This window comes from Gallus gallus, chromosome 9 (genome assembly GCF_016699485.2).
Source record: "Gallus gallus isolate bGalGal1 chromosome 9, bGalGal1.mat.broiler.GRCg7b, whole genome shotgun sequence".
NCBI classification, from domain to species: Eukaryota; Metazoa; Chordata; class Aves; order Galliformes; family Phasianidae; genus Gallus; species Gallus gallus.
In genome coordinates this window covers 2,929,562-2,950,490 of record NC_052540.1, presented here as the reverse complement: position 1 = coordinate 2,950,490, position 20,929 = coordinate 2,929,562, and the positions used below count along the sequence as shown (strand labels likewise).

Here is a 20,929-nt window from a genome sequence, read left to right as displayed (position 1 = left end):
CTCAGTTGGTGGTGAATGTGCAGCCCTCCTGCTGCTCTTCACGTGTAGTCGCATCTTCTCAGCAACTCAGCTTGTGTGGGCAGTCATCATTCCTATTCCTAAAATTACTTCCTAAACTGATGCACATCTACCTCCAGAACAGTATCTTGATTCGGTGCAGTCTGTCACAGCCTCTTTTTGTTTTGTGAACAGAAATCAAAATGTGGGTTTATTGAAATATTTCACTTTTGGCTTTGACTTTTTTACATAAACTAGCTGTGCTTTCAGGAGAGTTGTTAAAAGCTGGAAGAAACACTTTCAGATCAAATATGATGTTTACAGCGGTTATACTTTACGGCAAGGCAGATTTGTTGAAGCTCCTCCCTGTGGTTTCATTCTCAGTGAGCTGTTGGCCTGACGCTGACCCTGAGCACATCTTGTTTGGATGCTGTGCTCAAGATTTTTCAGAAGGTCTGGTGTACCCTCTTACGTATTTCTTCATCCTTTCAGCTGTATGTGCTATCTTACCATGCCTTAATCTGCATGGCCAGATGGTGATGATATCTTGTTAATTTTTGTGTCCTGAGTGAAATCCTTGGGAGGAGGGTACAGTTGTGGACAGTCGGGGCCAAATTTGTTCAGTCGTGCCTGCTGGTTGCAGTTCTGTTGTGTGGGGTGAGGCCAGCAGCAGTGATATAACAGCAGAGATCCCCTTGGTGCCGGTGGGCTGGGGCCCTGTTGGAGCAGCTGTGCGGTGAGGTGGCCCACTCTGACACTGTGCTCTGTCAGGTATCCAAGCGTCCGTTCACACCTGTGTGAGGAGTTTGTTGCATGGTGAGACTAGGCCTCCTGCAGCCTTTGAGAAGGCCTTGGAGAAGGGGCAGTTCCTGCCCCAAAGCTATGCAGAGGCAGGAGAAAGGAGGTGCAGGCGGCTGCGGCCTGGGCCCACACGGCCTAGCAGCCCCCACCCTGCCAGCCACCATCTTTGCTGTGAGGTGAAGGGCAGGCAGCTCCAGACGTGTGCTGTTGTAGCATCTCGTTGGGAAACTCTTATCTTGATTTGCTGATGATTGCATTGGAAATGGTTCCTTCCTAATATATATATATTTATGGCTATTTTGACTCAGACGTGTTTGTAAGTTTGTTTTGTTTTGGGTTTTTTGGTTGCTTGGATTTTTTTTGCACATCTGTTTTTAGATTTGCTCTCACTACTTAATAGATACTTGTGGATTTTTTTTGCTTTCTTTTTGTTCTTCCCACTTAAAACATGCGTTACGTGAAGCAAAGGAGTATTTCTGTCTGTAACAGCTCCCTTGCAGGACTTATTGCTTCCATGAATATCATAGTGCACGGCAGATAGAGCCCAAATGTCTACTGCAACACTGTGTAGTGCAGATTTCCTTATCAAGGATACAAACCTTACTGACATACATACGAAGACAAAAAGAGAAAGTAGAACCAAAAATAGTCCACAAAAGATAAGAAATTTTTAGTAGACTTTCAAATTCTGTGTAGTTTCAAAGTAAGAATGACTTCCATGCTTTTGGTAAATATAGGTGGGGCATTACTTGTTTTCAGAAATACTGAGGTTACTGTTTGACAGGCAGATATTTGCCTGTGTATGGCTAAGCTTATAACCAGTTTTTTGTTTTAGTTTATGTGAATATCTGTTGATATTCAGTACTACTCAAGCTCAGAGGTTGAAGTATTACCCACTGGCATTACATACCACTTGTTATATATAAATGTAGCACCATAGTTTCTTATCTTTGGCCCTACATAGATACACTCAGGCTGCCACAGAAATGGATTCTATTTTGTAGCAACTGTTGGTGCTTGCTTTTTTGTTTTTGTTGTTTTTTTTTTGGAAATCTGATTCAGAAAGGAGCTAAACATGTCAGAACTAGAGTGAAATGGGAAAAAAAAAAAAGCCACCAAGTTACCATACCTTTTGGAAAACGCCAATGCTTTTATTTATTTTTAGCTGCTTAGAAGTTTACAGATTTTGAGAGCCTTCCATTAGTGTAGGAGGCCAGTAGGAAGTTCCTTGAAGCCCTGCATAGTGCATGTTGGATCCTAATTTGAGACATGATTTTCAGTCAGATGTTAAAAGGTCTGATGCCTTTAGCAAGAGTTGTGCAGTGGATGTGTTACCCCTTCAAATGTGCATCTTCAGTGATTTTGCTGCCTCCTTGTATTGTATTTAGGTGATTTTGTGCTTAATGTTGTTTTTGCTGGAAATTTTTTAACTTGATTGTTGCTTTCACGTTAGGAAGCATTATTTATTTTAATGGTGTTTGTTCCCTTTCTTTTAATAGAGGCAGACTTACAGATCTGCCAAGATAGAGCACCAACATGTTGCACCAAAAAAATGGAAGAGAGCTACCAGGCAGCTGTTCGAAGAGAGAGGACGCAGAGTATCCAGGCACTGAATTTTGAACTGAAGTACATGATTGTTGGCCACACCACAGCTTTTCAAGGTAGGAACTTTTGAAGTACTCCAGTCCCATGATGAGCAGCTTGTAAAATCATCATGTACAGATGAAAGAAAAGCTGTTTTTGTTCTTCATTTCCATTGCATTGCATACTGTAGTCACTGACTTCTTGTTTACTTCCCTGCTCTTTAATGATCTTGTCTTTGGGAAAAGATGAGAACACGTAGTCTTGACTGTTAAATTTCACTATCTGCCTAAATCTTATTAGGATTAGAATGGCCCTTATTCCTGAAATCATTTTTAAAAAAATTGTGTGGATTTTTCAAGGCATTTTCAAATGTCATTTAGATGCCTGATAGTTGTTTATGCCATTTGATATTCTTATGTTGTCAAACCGCTTGCAGATGTAGAGGGTTAAATTGAAATTCAATTTTTGAAGCTGAAGAATGAGTGCTCTAAATGATGTGTCAAATGAAAATACAGCAGAGAAGTTCCCTCTGCTTTTTAAAATGTTTCACTACCTAACAGGTCACATATAGGGGCCTGTTTTCTGGGATTATGGCCGCACTGTTGAATGTGAATACATGAAGGATTCTGCGGTGAAAGTCTGTTCTCATAACTCATGTTTTCAAATATGTTTGCTCTAATGTGTTGATACAGGTTTATGAAGTTTCTTCAAACCATTATTGTACTATTAAAGGGGGGGGAAGTGATTGTGTAGGATTGTGCATTATAAACTGTTGTGCACCAGACTTTCTCGAGAAAGACATTTAAGCATAGGATCTGAGTGTTAAATGTGAGATTAAGTCAGTCGTTGAGTGATGAATCCAGCTTGCTGACTTCTTGGGACTAATGTGCTTAACTTTATTTTTACTACTATGCTATATTTAGTGCTGAGCACCTTCATGGAATGGGTCTTGAAAACAAGCCAGTAGTTATTAAAATACAAAGTTTTGAGGTCTATATGATTTAGCTTGTCGTTACAAGGCATTTATTTTATCAAATAGTAGGTTTTTTTGTCTAGTTTCTTCCATTTGTAAAATACTATTTAAAAAAAAAAAGTGATTGTCAGTGAATAAAAGATAGCATATTGTAGTGGAAATGCTAAATCACAGCCTGAACCAGTGATTGAGCATCTGGTGGGAAGGCAGGGCCAACCCAGGGGAGCTCAAGTGCTTGCAGTGTATCCTAGTGACCAAAAGTGGTGGAGCCAGGATCCACCCCTTCCCAGCCTTCATTTAAGGGTTGGCAGTGGAGGTGAGGGCATCTCTTGCTGGAGGTCCCTGTCTACCTGAGGCCTTCCAAAGGTAAGCAGCTCTTTTCCTTCATTTCTGTATCTGTGGCCGCTGCACTTGGGCTCGTTCTCATTTGCTATTACCAAAGACTTTGCCACCCTGCTATTATCATTTGATTATAGTGTTACACATACTATCTAAAGTTCACAGTAATCGATGCTGGATGTCATTAGAGATGTGTAAATGCAAGGTGAAAAAAAATCTGCTTTTGATTGCTAACTTTTTTTCTCTTCTGTACCTTTGAGTGAAAAATGGTATTTTGGTTTATTTTACAGTCACATTTTCAAAATGTTTTAGTAACCCCTATGAATTAAAAACTTGGTTAGAGGGCTCTTTGGAGGAATGCTGTAGTAAAAGGGTCCCTGTGTTAAAAAGGTATCTGTTTGCATTGTTAAATGTCAGTGAGTTATTCAAGTAATCTTTTACTGTCATGACAGAATAGAGACAATGTCAGAATAGATTGACTGTGCTCTCTATAACTACTTGAAGGGAGAGTGTAGTGAGCTGGGGGTCGGCCTTTTCTCTCGTGTAACTAGTGATAGGTCTAGCTAGAGGGAATGGCTTCAAGCTGTGCCAGGGAAGGTTCAGGCTGGATGTTAAGGAATACTACTTCTCTGTAAGGGTGGTCAGGCACTGGAATGGGCTGCCCAGAGAGGTGGTGGAGTCACCGAGCCTGGTGGTGTTCAAAGCACGTTTGGATGTTGTGTTGAGGGACATGGTTTAGTGAGAACCATTGGTGAAGGGTGAATGGTTGGATGATCCTGTGGGTCTTTTCCAACCTTGGTGATTCTGTGATTCTATACCAGCCCCTTTAGGTCAAGCCAGTGGCTGTACACTCCATTGCTGACGAAGCCTTTTGATGAAATGAAAGTAGTAGTTAGACATTTCTCACAGTTTAAATTTACAGGCATGTCCTGAAAGTGGGTAAATAGATGGTTTGTAACTTGTCATATCTGGCCTTCTGCCCATGTTAGATGGAGCATTCAAAAATGCAACTTTGCTCTGTTGCGCTGGGAGTCCTTTGGTTTTGTTCCAGGTGTCAGTGAAAAACCTCTTTCTCTGTCTTGTGCCTTAAACATTCTGTTGTTACATGTAGTACTGTGTGAGATTCTTAATGAGAGGGAAGATTTCTTTACACTGAATCAACTTTGTATTTTGCTCTGTTTTGGTTTGTTGCTCTTTTGAATGGTGAGAGTGCCAAAAGCACATTTGAAGTCTTAACAACAATGAATTCCTTATTTTAAGAAGCTCTCATCTGCCTTTTGGATTGCATGTTTCTTACAGCAATGGAAGCTCATTCAGACTTGTGAAAAATAGCAGGTTTTTTGTATGTGGTGTTTACTTGTATGATTTCTGTGCACAAAGCTTTCTTTTATGGACACACATAACACACTTTGCACAGTGTTAGAAACACATGCCTTCAGTAGTGTTAGCGCAGTCAAAGCAAAGCACTAGTTAGTCCTCTTAACTGCTTTTATATGCACTTGTGGCACACAGTTCTGTTAATACTGTACTGATGAAATCTCTTTCAAGGCCAGTATGGTACAAGAAGTGGATTTGCAGGAGTCCGACTTTTGATGTAGCGATGGGAATTAAATTTCAGTGGGAAGAGAGTGCAGCTTTTTTAGAGAGTGAGGGTGTTTTTGTTTGTTTCGTTTTATATTCCTATTCTCTTATTTTCTTTCATGGAAGTCAAAAGACACTTCTAAGAGCCAACAATTAGATACCACAAGTATTAATGAGAGAGCTTTGTCATGTGGATAGGAGTTTTAATAGGAGTTCAGTTAAGTATTCCCTCTACAATGCCTGGGTGCTGCAGGCAGCTGTGGACATCTTGATCTGAAGAGATTCTATTTACTTTAATTGAAAATATTATTTAAGTAATTTTGCCTGCAGCTGAAATAAGACAATTTTCACAGGTGCCAGAGCTAGATTTGCAAAAGTTTGTAAGATTCGATTAAATATACTGCAGCTGTGGGCAGGCTTGTTATGTTTGGGCTAATTCCTGTTCCTATGTATGGTCATCCTTAGAACTACAGTTTCATGCTGCTGTTTTTCCCCCTTTTAAGTCTTTGGTATTAGTGATGCAGTATTTGCTCAAACGCTTCACAAATCAGTCTTCTGTTTGGTGTTTCCTGTTTGAACTCCTTTGTCTAATGCTGTTGCACGTAATTAGGATAGGAAGAGGCACACTGACATCAGCTGCAGGGTTAGTTCCATCTTTCTCTGTCTTTGTACCCATGCCTGCAGCATAGAAATGCGTAGGGTGACCATTTAAACAAGTGGTCAAGCAGGATACTTTAATTTTGTAACTCACTTTCCTCTTTGACAACCAGAATGTTTTCCTTTTGAAATTGCTATTTTTTTCATCCTAATATTTTTTTTTTAGACTTGTGTATAAGCAAATTTATGGCTTTAGCTTAGATTTGAATGGATGTTTCTTATTTCTTGTGGTGATACTATGTGTTTCTTGGCACAGCCATCCTTCTGTTCTCCACCCATCTCATCAGTTCACTCATGCAGTCACTGCAGTCCTTGGGGACAGGTCCAAATGAGGCAACTTTGGTTCTTTGTGGATTAGAAGTGGTGTGGGTGCGAAGGCCGAAAGTTGCTGTCAGGAGGGCTATCGATAGTCTGATAGGAAAGCTTTGTTGTGGGCAGACAGCAGAGAGAAACCTGCAATCCCTTTTCCATATCCTTTATGGAGTGCTAACAGGTGCTGTGTAAGGACCTACAGGAAGCTTGGCTCTGCTCCTGTTTTATGCTGAGGCTAATTGGAGGAAATGAGAGTCCAAATGCTGGTAATTTATTTGCTCTGCTGATGATCTCTGCAAAGAGACAGAATGAGATGCTTTGAAACCTACGGATTTCATTCACCAAATTAGGTAATCAGAGTGAAAAGCTTGGCAGTTTCCAGAAAAAAAATATTTGCTGTACTTCTTACTTTTCCAGCATGGAATAGAAATATTTTGTAAATAAAATATGGTAGTCATAAGGCAATGCTTCTGTGTTCCTCCAAAATAGCATTAATTTGGCCTTCTGTTAGTGGGGTCAGGTGTTCCCATATCCTCCCCCCTGCAGCAGAATAAACAGCTTTGTAACGTTCTGCTTCTCTCCCTCCTAATTGTGAAGGGTTTGGGAGAAGCTGTGGCTGTTTTTTTTATATTGAGTGGGGAGATGTGAGTTGGAAGAGGTCCTTGTTGCTTTTTTTAGTAGCAGAAGCTGCTGCTGTGGCATTGCTGTTGTAAATGGCCCTGTTGTCATCTGATTGCAGCTGATAACTGAAAAGGACATGAATGATACAAGGCAATGGGAGAACTGGTGGTAGCAGAGTTGGATCCCGGAGCTCCTGGTTCTCAGTAAAAAGCCTGAAAGTTCATATCCAGTTGATCCAAAAAGTCCCTAAGCACGAAGTTCCTGATCTGGCTGTTTCTCTGGTAAACTGGATGGGTCAGCTGGCTTCTGTAGGTCATGGGATTGATACCAGTACTGGTGATAAGTACTGTCCAGTCCAGATGACTCCAACACTTCCAGACATAAGTGCACAGGCCCACAGGTACGCAGTCTAACATTTTAAACTCTAATTTGCTTTGTTGCTGGCATTTATTTTTGCTGAACTTAGAAATATCAGCTTGAAATATAGGTGACTGGCTAATGGTGTTAAGGTACAATGACGTTTACAAAAGATATTTGTCTGGGGAAATGCACTCTGTTTTGTAGTTAATGAGTATATGCAATGTAGTCATAATACTGGAAACAGGTGCAGTCCAGAGTCAGAACTATTTAAAAAAGGGGGGAAAAAAGAGCTAACTAGAACCAAGAGATACCCACCAAGCATCACCATTATGTCTTTGGTTTGCTTTGCTTACTGGTGGATCACAGAAACATAGACGTTTTTTAGTTAGTATTTTTTAAATAATTGTGTATTATGTGGCTTCTTACTCACCCCTTTCTGCTTTTATAAAATCTGCCAAGTAGCTGATGACCTTTGAACTGAAAGCTGCCCGAGATGTATAATTTTGTTTTGGATCATTGCAAAAATGACTCCTTGCAGAGAAAAAGAAAGAAGCTTCATTAGAGTATTTTTTGTCCACCTCCTGTATGCTGTCCATTCCTATTCCTGTTCCAGTGGGCTAAATGATCTGTTTTCTAGCAGGAATGACAGCCTAAAGAAGGCTAGAATATTCCTTTTTTTAGCTGTAGCCTCACGTGGGCAAACTGCATGTCCTTAAACTACTGCTGTTTGCCTGCTGCTGTTCTTTGTTGAAACATACAGAACTCTTTATATGGTACTTTCTGTCTACAGACTTTGAAGCACTATTGAAAAGGACTTCGTTGTTTTATCAGTGCTGGAGATGGATAAAGTGAGGTTCTGGGGAGGGCAGATGTCCTTCCAAAAGCAATACAAGAGCCCATAGGCATGGCCAGGAGTGCATCACAGCTTCTTAGTGATATCTTCTGAGCCCTTATTTAAAAAAAAAAAAAGTATTAACAAATTCTAGGGACTTCACAGGCAGCCAAAATCACTTTCCCCACTAATCTCATGAGTATGATCCTCATTTTGTTCTTGATCTTCACACAGTTGGACTTCTTCACCCTGACTGTAGGTCAGGTCAGTGCCTCAGACAGGGCAGTATGAGGAAGCAGCATTCTGCATCAACTCCTTTATAAGATTCCTCCTCCTGCTGGTCATAAAACCAGTGTGCTTACTATGTTGTCATCAGAGGGAATTCCACAGATTTGTGATCCACTGTAAAACTGTTTGATGTAGGTGGAGGCAATTAAAAAAAACTATAGGTAAGAGGGCCAAAACCTATTAGAAATGAATGGCTCATGTAACCAAGAAACTTGTGTGCACCATGCTGCTTTTTGTCCCCGTTTTTGGTGCCATCTCAGTTGAAATGGTGAGATGTTGGTGAGGCCTCACCTCGAGTGCCAGTTTTGGGCACCTCAGTGCAGAAAGGACATGGAGGTGCTGGAGCAGGTCCAAAGAAGGGCAGCAAGGCTGGTGAAGGGCTTGGAGAATATGCCCTACGAGGAGAGACTGAAGGAACTGGGGCTGTTTAGTATGGGGAAAAGGAAGCTGAGGGGAGACCTTATTGCTCTCTTCCAATACCTGAAAGGTGCCTACAGTGCGAGCTGTTGGTTGGTCTGGGGTTGGTCTCTTCTCACTGGTGACAAGATGAGGGGAAATGGCCTTAAGTTGTGCCAGGGTAAATTTAGGTTGGGAATCAGGAAAAACTTCTTTACGGAAAGGGTTGTTAAGCACTGGAATAGGCTCCCCAGGGAGGTGGTTGAGTCACCATCCCTGGATGGTTTAAATAGTTTAAAAACTGTTTGGATGTGGTGCTCAGGGACATGATTTAGCGGAGGGTTGTTAGAGTTAGGGTAGTATGGTTAGGTTGTGGTTGGACTCTATCTTTAAGGTCTTTTCCAACCTGAGTGATTCTGTGATTCTGTGAAATGTCAGTAACTGCCTCACTTTGGATAAGGCTGTAGGGTTACTTAAAGTCTTTGTCCAGTGGCAAGATAAATCAGGAATATGAGCAGTGGATCTTCTTCCTTTTTTGTACCTTTCTGTTTCCTGGTGAATGATAATTTATGAGCTTTGAGTTGAGGCTGAAAGGTATCTGTTTCAGTTATCCCTTGTTGCCCACCCCCTCCATCCATTAATTTTTCTCTTTAAATAAGCTGTCATTCGGGTGCCACAAAAACTGGCACTGTTGACAGCATGCCGACCACAATTTTAGTATGCGTCAGGCTACTTGCTTTAAATAGGCTGGGATAGTATTTCCATTGTGCCATCTGATTCCTAAGTTTTATTGCTAAGCATGTATTATTCCCAGTATATTCATCTTCTGTACGCCATTTATGGCTTTAGAGCCTGAAACTTAGCTAACATTTCAGTCTTGGTCTGCATATGGGGTGGGAGGAGGGATGCTAAATTCTTTTTGTGAAAGTATCCTTTTCCAATAAAATAATTTTGCGATGTGCAGTATTTCCTAATGCACTCACTTTTGTCTACTGAACATGCAAAATTAAAAGAAAACTTTGAGACGTTCCAGGGACTGTGAGTAAATGTTAGCATGAAGTTGAGAATGGCAGTTATTGAAGTCACGGTGCAAACTGTTGATTTGACTTTTACCTTCTCAGAAGTTGGGTGTGCACATTAGTGAAGATTCTAGATTCAGAGATGCCAGGTAAGAAACAGATAATATGAAAATGTAACTTGCATTGCTCTGTTTTTCCTAAAAAAAAAAATGGAATCACTGTGATGGTCATAGAATCACAGAACTGTTTGATTTGGAAGAGACCTTTAAAGGTCATTTTATCCAACTCCCCTGCAGTGAACAGGGACACCCACAGCTCTGTCAGGTGCTCAGAGCGCTGTCCAGCCTGACCTTGATTGTCACCAAGGATGGGGCACCACCACATCTCTGGGCATTCTGTGCCAGTGCCTCACCACGCTTATTGTAAAAATCTTGTTCCTTATGTCCAGTCTAAATCTCCCATTTTGGTTTAAAACTATTTCCCCCTGTCCTGTCAGAGCAGACCCTGCTGAGGAGTCTGTACTCTTCTTTCTCACGCTGGTCCTTTAGGTACTGAAAGGCCGCTCTCCAGTTTCCCCAGAGCCTTCTGTTCTCCTGGGTGATCAACCCCAGCTGGTTGAGGGCAGTGATCCTGCCTCTCCACTGGATGATCTACTGTTCCTTAAAGGAACGATATAAGGAATGTGTTTTGTTTTTTTATATACATACAGGCTGGAGGTTAAGTGTGAAAACAAACTAAAAAGTAAACTGTCATCTTTAAGATTTTCTGTAGTGCATATTCAGCATAAAATGAATGTGTGTAGAAGTTCATCCTCTACTCAAGTCCTGTGAGACTCTACAAGTCTTGATTTTTTTTTTCCTTATAGTGTTTCATCTCCCTTTATACGTGTTATGAAAATTGAGACTTTTTTTTACTGTATTATTGTGCTCTTTGTATCTGTTGTAATTTCCATGGGAATAAATAGAAGGCATTAGTTTGGGGGCAACCTACCGGCTTTTCCATGTTACTGATTCATATGAAGAATATGAGAAGGCATTAATTTTTTATTCTCTCCTCCAATACAAAACTTTTTTTTGTTCTGGTGTTAGACTGAGAGCAAACAGAAAGGTTTGCTTTTTCAAGCAGTAATGTTAGTTCAGAAGCGGAAAATGGTATGATTACTGTTCAGCATGGAGAGAACAGCTCTGGCTGAGAAAGCTGAGCTGCATACCTTTGGAAGATAGTATACTGGGAAAACCTTGTTTTTGTCCTGTTCAAATACTTTCAAAATTGTCACTGGCTGCTGTTTGAGATAGGCCTATAGGAATCTTCAGTCTGATGTAGGCTCTTTTCGTGATCATTCTTGCTAAATGCATGTTGTTATGAAGACTTGTACTTGACTTCTGCATTTCCTGTCAAAAGTAGTACAGAGAGCTTGTCGCTTTGTCAAAAGTTCAGCACAGTTAAAGTGGTTTTTCTGTGACCAAACTGTCCTTTGCTTACGTTTTTCTCTTCACCTTCAGATTCAGCAGCACCATTTGTCTTCAGCTTGTACTTGCTAATGGGATTCTTCATCTGCAAACTTGCTGTCCGTTCATCACAGCGTTTTTGTCATTATCTGTAATAATTGTCTTGCAAATGTAAATACTAGTTTTCTTCTTTACACAGCTAGAACCTCTCCAAACGCTCCTAGTATTTGCATCTTTGTAATCTATCATCTTTAAGATTCACACTAAAGTGAATTATTCAAAATCCAGCTGGAAAGATAGTTTTCCTAACCATTCTCTTTTTGTTACTGCTACTCTCCTGCATCTGAAATAATGCCTTTCATCTTGTACTTTCCAGTGTAGGCCATAATGCTAGTCACTTGTGATTTGTGATCTAAATGACAGTTTCTGTCACAGACCAATAATGCCAACTTTTTCGTTCACTTACCATAAAAATTCAAATGACATTTTCTGTTTTATCTGGTGCTATCTTCTGTGTTGGAGAAGCATGACCTGAAAAGATCATCTACAATTTCATTATCTTTAAATAATGAGGCATCTTTAAATGCCTCTCCTTAAGGTCAAGATAAACAAAATGTTTGTTAAAGTCAATCCAAAATATGCTGAAACTATTGCCGGCTATGATGACCAGTTTTGTCATGCTTATGGCCTTTCTTGTCTTTCCTCCACAGTGTACGTTTATCGGTCAGATGTTGTTTGCCTTTGCTTTTATTGGCAGCTCTGAGACAGGCACCACGTTTTATCCTGGGTTTCTTGTACCTGTGATCTTTGTGTTTTGTGAACATCCCTAAGTACTATAGTAATGCAAATAACTTCAGTTTGGCTTTTTTGTGTGTGTGTGTGTGTGTTTCTGATTGCATTTCCCCATTGTGGGGCATCACAACCTCACTGGGTAACCTGTTCCAATGTGTTGCCACCCTCTGTGTGGAAAAACTTCCTCCTAATATCTAACCTAAATCTCCTCTGTCTTAGTTTAAAATCATTCCCCCTTGTCCTATCACTATCAACCTGTGTAAACAATTGTTCCCCTTCCTGTTTATATGCTTCATTCAAGCACTGGAAGTATATCATAGAATGGCTTAGGTTGGAAGGGACCTTAAAAATCATTGAGCTGTAAGTAACCCCCTGCCTTGGGCAAGGTTACCAACAATTAGATTAGGCTGCCTGGCCTTGAATACCTCCTGGTGGGCTGTCTATTGTTTGAACACCATGGAGGTATGTAGTGCTAGACCTGTTGCTCACCAGTGCAAATGAACTGACTGCGGACATCAGGCCTGTAGTTGCCACACAGTGTTGGAGTGCTCACTCATGAGAGAAATCTGACAGAGTAAGTTTAAAATCAGGATGCTGAATTGTAAAACAGCCAAATTCTGGCTCTGCAGGGAGTTGAAAACCTCTGCAGGGAATCAAGAAAACCCCCTGGGAACTGTCCTCAAAGACAAGGGAACAGAGCCTGCAGGTCTTAAAGGAAGCTTTCCTTACGGCTGGAGCTCTCCATCCCCAGGCATAGAAAGTCAGGAAAGAAAGACAAAAGACTATGGCTGAATGGGACCTGCTGGTCAGACTGGAAAGCAGGAAGAAAATGCACAGGCAGTGGAAACAGGGACAGGTTCCCTGGGAAGAGTATAGGCATATTGCTAGGCTGTGTAGGGTTGGGGTCAGGACGGGCAAGGCTCAGTAGGGACTGGACTTGGCAAGAGGTGCAAAGAAGAGCAAGTAAAGCTGCTATGGGTACAAGAACCAGAAAAGGAATGTCCAGAGGGAATTAGTTGTTGTAGTTGCCAAGCCATTCTCAGTGATACTTGAAAAGTTATTGTGGTCAGGTGAAGTCCCTGGTGAGTGGGGAAAAAAGGCACTGTTATGCCTGTTTTTAAGAAGGGTAGAAAGGATGACCCAGGGAACTACTGACCTGTCAGCCTCACCTCTGTGCTGGGGAAGATTTTGGAACAGATTCTCCTGGAAGCTATGCTAGGGCATGTGGAAGAGAGGGAGATGAGGGAGAATCAGAATGGCTTCACCAAGAGCAAGTTCTGCCTGACAAACCTAGATGCCTTTTCTAATGGCGTAACTGCATCAATGGACAAGGCAAGAGCCACTGATGTCATCTGTTGGGACTTCAGTGAGGCCTTTGCCATGATTCCCCATAACACCTTCCTCTCCAAATTAGAAAGAGATGGATTTGATGGGTGATCTGTTAGATAGCCAAGGAATGGGTTGCAAGTTCATACCCAGAGAGAGATGGTCAGTGGCTTTGTGTCTAGATGGAAATAGCTGGTGAGTGGTGTCCTTCAAGGGTCAGTTTAAAATCTTAATTATATTTGTAGTGAGTCTGATTGCTCCCACAGCAAGTTTGCAGAAGATGCAAAACTCTGTGGTGTGGTTGACATGTCTGAGGGACAGCATGCTAACCGAGAGACCTAGACAGGCTGAGCAGTTGGCCCAGGGGAATCTCATGAGGTTCAGTGAATCTAAATGCAAGGTGTGCAACTGGGTCCCGGCAACCCCTGCTACCAGTACAAGCTGGGGGGGTGTAAGGATGGAGCACAGCCCTGCTGAAAAAGACTTGGGTACTGGTGGATGGCAGGCTGAGTGTGAGTCAGCACTGTGCCCTTGCTGCCCAGAAAGCCAACTGTATCCTCGGCTATATCAAAAGAAGCATAGCCAGTAGGTCAGGGAGGTGATCCTGTCCATCTGTTCTGTGCTGTGAGACCTCACCTGGAGCACTGTGTCCAGATATGGACAGGACGAGCACAGGAGAGACAGACCTGTTGGAGCGCATCCAGAAGAGGGCCACAAAAATGATCCCAGGGATGGAACACTTCTGCTAAGGAGAGGCTGAGAGAGCTGGGGCTGTGCAGCATGGAGAAGAGAAGGCTGTGGGGAGACCTGATAACAGTCTTTCAGTATCTGAAGGGGGATATTAGTAGGGTCTACTGGAATAGGACAAGGGGAAATGATTTCAAACTGAAACAGAGGTGATTTAGAATGGGTGTAGGGAACAATTTTTTTGCAGTAAGGGTGGTGAGGAAGTGGCACAAGTTGCCCAGAGAGGGAATGGATGCCCTGTCTTTGGAGACATTCAAGGTCGGGCTGAATGGTGCTCTGAGCACCTGATGGAGCTGTAGGTGTCACTGTTCGTTGCGGGGATGTTGGACAAAATGACCTTTGAAGGTCCCTTCCAACTCAAATGATTGTATGACCCCACAGTGCAGTGATAGTTGCCTTGTGAGTAGCTCTTTGTTTTAGTTCTGCATATTGTATGCAAGTTTACTTTACGAAATAGCCTGCAGTTGTTTTTCAAGCACACGATGCATGGAACTGTGCTAGTAAATAACTAATGGTTTTATTAGTTCTGCCAGAAGCATGTTTGGTAATAATTTTTGGCTGTTTTCTATCATTATATTGCTTTGATTTTTTTATTTTTTTTTAAGCAAAAGTGTTTTCTAGTTTATATATCTTTGTGATGAATACATGGACTCTATGGAGTTGTTTGATCTGAAGCTTTGAATGGATGGCATTATTCCCTGTGAGGTGATGAGAGAAATACACTTTAAATTCATCTTAAAGGAAACAATAAATCATCTAGGTAAGATGTCTTCCAATTTAGCCTTAATGCCTTCCTGAGGGCATTTGGCTTTTGCTGTCATCAGATACCAAGAATGTAAGCAATTTGGGGCAGAGATGGTCTCTTATCTATTTAAAACTGTGCTTTGTTCAATCCGGGCAGGGCACAGTGATTCTAGAACTAGAAATCTAGTTAATGCACACATGGTGTTTGTGTTCATCTTGTATCTCTCTGTCCACATTTCACCTGTGAATTGCTGTAATTATCTTTCATCTTCGTTCTTTCCAGTACCTTGTCAGGCTGCGGACCATATCTCCAGAGTATGAATGCATGGTGAGAATGTAATTCAGTAAATCAATGAAAATAATAGACTAGATAGAAAGAGCACACATGCAATTTGAAGAGTGTGTGTGGTCATCAAAAGAAAATGAAGAAATTCTTGCAGAAAGTGGGCAAATGAATCTGAGAGCTTAACCAAGGCTTTACTACAACTCTGCTAAAGAGGGCAATGTTTTTGTTACTGTGTTTCTGAAATCCCATTTACTGTCATCATTCTTCAGGAGGTATGTCCACTTGTGAAAGTTCAGTTGCCACCTCGCTGTGCTTATATCCCCTTCTTGGTCTCTATCCATGTTCAACAAGCGTTGATGAATGCCAGTGGATGCCGTCTCTTCTTCACACAGGAATTCAATTCCACACCTTTTCTTCATACACACTTCATGTCAGATGACATTTTGTCAGACTGTCCCTCTGCTGCCATCTGTCACATAGCACCAAAATGTGACAGAATATTGGCAGGAAGATTCAACCTCTACTGCCGTAGTACCAGCCTCTACCTCTGATGTCATGGGCCAACATAATAAAATAGGAGGCATTACTTTCAGAGCAGCCCTTGTGGTTCAGTCAACATTTCACCTCAGTATTACGTCAGTTTTTTTTTCTTTGGTTTCTTAAGCTTTTTCATTAGTTGCCTATCTTGAGGAGGAAGAGAGGAAGGAGTATGTATGTGCTGAAAAGGGAATATTTTCTTGAGTGTTGGTACCCTGTTCTTATCAGCTGTCTTACCACTAGTTTAGGCTGACTGCTTGTCAATTGGACAGGTGACAGAGCCACCTCCTTGTGTCTTCTTCACCTCTTCCCACGACATGGATATGGAAGCTGCTTTGAAGTAGTTATTGGACCAGTCCTTTGTAGCCCAGTGTGGTGAGTTAGACTAAAATCTATAAGGGCACAAATTGAAATAGTGGGAAAGATTGGTATGCAGAGATATCTGGTAAAACTCATGATATGCAGACATAATTCCATCTAAAACCTACCCTTACGCCTGATCTTTAGTCACAGTGGCTGCTCATCATCACTGTGCAAAAATATCAGTTGAGGGATTTGTACAGAACATCTCATTTTAAGTTAAGACGGAGTCCTTGTCTTGTGTCTTCTTTACAGACATCTGTTTGGATTATATTTCAACATTGTTAGCCATACAGCTGGAGTGCAAGTATTTTAATTGTAGCTGTTGGATTGTGCCTTTCATTGGTTATTTCATTGGGAATTGGGATTTACTTAATGAAATACTGGATCCATAATTATGACTATTCCTTCAAAAAGCTTAATGCATTTTGTATGCAGTCAGATGTTTTAAATTTAGGAAAACTTCATGTGGTTATAAACATAATCCCTTGCATACTTCATTTTATTCTGGAAATGATGAGCCAGTACCACCAGCTAGCAGCTTCTCACTGGCCCTTTAACTGTTCTTCCAACTCTGCGTTGAGCTCTTCATGTTGGTTTAAATCAGAATGCTGTAGATCTGTAAGTTCTTGCTGATTTTTCTGTAAGATAGCCTGATCTCTTTGCCACTAGTGCATTTTTATTAAAATAAGGATTTTTTTTTGCCTGCCTTTCCAATTAGATTTCCTATCTAACTGGAGGACTGAGTTGTTCCCACAGCCATGTCAGGTGCTCAGTTGTGTAGATGTTTCAGTAGGTATACTGTAAACATGCATAAAGACAAGATATTTTTAACACTTTCTCTCTTTTGTAGATAACACTTGTATACCAGATTGTGTTGAAATGAAGTTATGTGGCTGCATTATGGGAGAGCAGTGTTAATGGGGAACTGGATCTTGGCTGAATAAGGCAGTTCTGAAGACCTGCTCTATGTATTTTTATTATAGGACAGCAATGCTTTGAGTTATTGACTAGTGGTAGTTTTGAATGAGTTGTTATTCCAGTCACTTTCATATTACACCAATAATCACACTTTTAACATTGCTTCAAGAAAACAAGCAACCAACCAACCAAAAAATCACCAGGTTGATACCAGGGGGCATTTTTTGACAGAAGTGAATTAATGCCTGGTTTTTCAGTCACAAAAAACCATGAGAACTGCAGACTTCCTGCATCAGAATAAGACTTGGAAATAAGGAATCTGACTCTTATCTTCCACAAAATCTACACCTCAGTCTTACTGTGGGTTATTTGCCACTATGAAAGTGCAATCTGCATCAGATTTTAGAGGTCTTAACCTTGGGCTGCTGAGGATAGCAACTAAGTCTGCTCTGAAGCCTATAATCTGAAGGGAAAGGTGTGAGAGACTGGCTCTTTTCCTGTATTAAACAAAGACTTTGTCTTTGATAATCATAAAATCATAGAGTGGATTGGGTTGGAAGGGACCTCAAGGATCATTAATTTCCACCCCCCTGCCACAGGCAGGATTGCCATCCTGTGGATCAAGCACTAGGTCAGGCTGCCCAGGGCCCCATCCAGCCTGGCCTTGAGCACCTCTACAGATAGGGCATCCACAGCCTCTCTGGGCAGCCTGTGCCAGCACCTCACCATGCTCAGTAAAAAACTTCTCCTTGGCCTACTGTTCAGACAGAACATACTAAATTTGAGATCCATAGTCATTTATATTTGGAGTAGATTTAAATCTTGGTGAATACTTATCAGCTATTGTTGTTCCAGAGACATACCTATGGAAACATGTAGCTTGAGATCTTTCTTCAACTTAAAGGGTGTGGCCTCTCCTTTGTTTCCCTTTCAGGTATCTGCATTTTCCAGACATTTGATTTTTGGAATGCTGGAAGCCCAGGGCTGCTTGTCAGGAGGCACAGCTCACTGCTCCAGAAGCCATGTCTTATTCTGTCTCTGTGGTCAGGCATAGCTTTCTGTAGCCCAGCTCCAGGGTTCACTTTGACTCTGGATTCATCAAATTGCTTTCACACAACTGGATAGATAGTAATTGTGGGTGGATAAATAGCACTGGAAGATGCAGCTGATGAGCTGACCAAAACCATATAGCCGTGCTAGGACTTCCTTTCTACATGCATTTAATCAGTTCCTCCTGTGTTTTATATCCTGCTTTTTCTTCTTATTGGTTTTGGCCTTTTTTGTTTTGTGAAAGTTGTTGCAGAAAACGTGGTCTAACATCTCTGGATCAGTTTGAATACATAGAGAATCATCCAAGGAAAAATTCTGGCATGTGGCAGAGCACTGCTTTTCCCCCCCTCCACCGTGGACTAAATGAAAAACTACAAATCTTGCCTTTTGTTAAATAAATAAATAAATTCATGTGTAAAACACAAATGTGGCAAGCAAACTATTAGCCTGCAAACTTGGGAATAGTTGTAGGTGTACAAAAAATAAAGTATCTTTTTCAGTTTTTCATCATTTAAAATTGATGCTCCAAAAAGATAAATTCCTTCAGTTGCAGTTACCTGCAAAATAAATGTATGTGGACTGAAAGTCTATTGTAAACAATAGCTGGGTTTTAGGAAACAAGTGCAAATGAATGTGAAATTAAAGAAATAGTAGACTGCCTACAGGAGGGTGAATCCTTTTAGCCTTAATTGTTTTACTATTGATTTTTTTTTCTGCAACTGTGAATACATCAGTTTTTCTTCTTTAAAAAAATATATATTTGTAATTAAAGGCAAAATACATTCTCTGGTAAGCATCAGTGCAGTTCAGGAACTTGCAAAATGACTTGTGGGTCTCACATGAGGTAGCTTTTACCAAGATGCTTATTGGTGCTTACCTGTTCCTTCTCATCAAAGGAAAGATTTCCCCTTCTGCTTTGGCCTAAAAGCAGTTAAAAATCCTAGTAATCTTTTCACTGCTTTAAGTGAATTTGACCCACCACTCCAAGGATAAAATGAAAACAGAGTTTTTCAATTAGAAAGCCAAAGGAAGAGGGAGGCTTCTGTTCCTCAAGTGAAGATTACTGTGTAAGATTGCTAAAATGGCAAGTGAGTGAATCATAATTGTAGGATCCAGCTCCAATTCAACACTGAAATGCTTCCTCCTCCAACAAAAAACGCTTCCCCCAAAACTGGATATCTGTGAGAAGGAACATTCCTCTGCTCCAGCTGGGAGCAAGTAGGAAGTCAAAAGAGCAAAAGAACATACTGAATTTTAGCACTTAAAGTGTTTTATGTATGTATATACTGAAAGAGAGGAGCGGGTACGTGCTCCTTTCCATTTTGATTCTATAGTCCAACTTATGAAGACTGAGTCCAGCAAAGGAGCTAAATGTGTAATGCACTAAAATACAGTGTGGTCCATTTTGTGGAAAAACAAATATTTTTTGGTATCTCTTTTTAAAACATTCACAATCTCTCTCTCCCTCCCTTTTTCTTCTTTTAAGTGTTTTCAATAGATTTGAGACATCAAGTTGGCCTCTACCATGTCCCAATTATTTTACTGTTGCAATACCTAAGAATTCAAGGGCCTTGCAGAAAAAAATAGGTGAAAAGAAATACCTACACATCTATCCGCTATGTATTTAGAAATAATGGCTAGATAAACAGGAAAGATAAAATGAGTCCAGGGATGGCATAACTTCAAGTAAAGATGAGTTCTAAAAGTGCTTAGTTATTATCTACATCTGAAAACCGATTCTCAGCTACTTGAAGGTGGAGTAACTTAAAGGAAAGCTTTTGAATTAGGCAAGATGTAACTGGTGTAAGTGACAGCAGGGTGAGATCCACAGTGATTTATCTTGTGATGGCTGAGACAAATCTTATCTGAGAATTCCTCGTTCTGTAGAGGATGAAATATTCACTTTCTTGTCATCACTCAAGGCAGTGGGTAGTTTTATCTAATTTTATAATCTGGCTGAACAGAGCAGTTTTGAGGTTATAAACATAGTTTAAGGATGTGCTTTCTTGTATTTCTGAAGCAGTCATCAAGATCTTCTTCTCCAGCAGGTGTTTTTTTCTGTATGTTTTTGAGCTTATGACTGATGGGCTTTTAAGCAATTTTTAGTGACTTGTTACTTCAAGATAAATAAAATGAAATACTGAAAGCAAAAAAGCAGGCTTACGGACCCCCTGCTTCCAGCCCATCTCCTCTTCCCCCCCACACAGACCAGTATACCTTTTGGGCCCACCAGAGCCTGGGCTCATTCAGTAGTGCATAAGAAGGTCCTATTTAAGTACGTGTGAAAATCGAGCTGTTCTGTCCTTTGCATGTTGCTTAAAATCTATGTTGTGACATTACATGCCTGACAGGTGGCAAACAATCAAATGCTAACATATCAATCTGCCTTGCTTTAAAAGAAGCAAAATCTCCAGGCCTGGGATACATTTGCAGTAGATAAAGCTACTAGGTAAGCAAAGGATGAGTGAGGTATGAGGCACGTACATGTGGACACAACTCCTGAAATCCTGGGGAGCCACCACACATCTGCAACTAGGGCAAAGGAGAGACTGCAAACTGAAAAACTGACTTTTAATGACTTTCATTAAAAGAAAGGAATTGGAGTGTTGCTGTATTGTTTCTAGTTAACAGGCTAGAGAACTTGAAACAAATTTAACTGTACATCAATGTTTGAGGTTTCAAACCCAACAAAAATGGGGCTTGCCATTGGAAAAGTTCAGAAACCAGTACTCAGCTCTCAAGGCACACAGCTGTTTAGTCATAATATTGCTGGCTGCTCTGTTCTGCCTTCCCAGTAACTTTCCTGAGGCTTTACTCCTCACCTGATGTCGTGCAGGGTGCCATGTAAGAATCTTCTTTTTGAAGAGACTGTGGGGTCGTTCTGTCTTTATTCTGCTTTCAGGGATACTGAACAAATCAAATAGAAGAATAGAGGCGTTTGTTGAAATTCTGTAGACA

General features: G+C 40.9%; 1 protein-coding gene across 7 annotated transcripts in view; it reads left to right on the top strand.

Annotated features, from left to right (window-relative positions):
• Positions 1-20,929, top strand: part of GPC2 (glypican 2) — a 419,550-nt gene that overhangs the window by 60,220 nt on the left and 338,401 nt on the right. For all 7 annotated transcript variants that reach the window (XM_046898721.1, XM_046898720.1, XM_046898724.1 and 4 more), the window contains one exon: positions 2,298-2,459. In XM_046898721.1, coding sequence (XP_046754677.1) covers positions 2,298-2,459 — 162 coding nt within the window. The remainder of the gene's footprint in view (positions 1-2,297; positions 2,460-20,929) is intronic.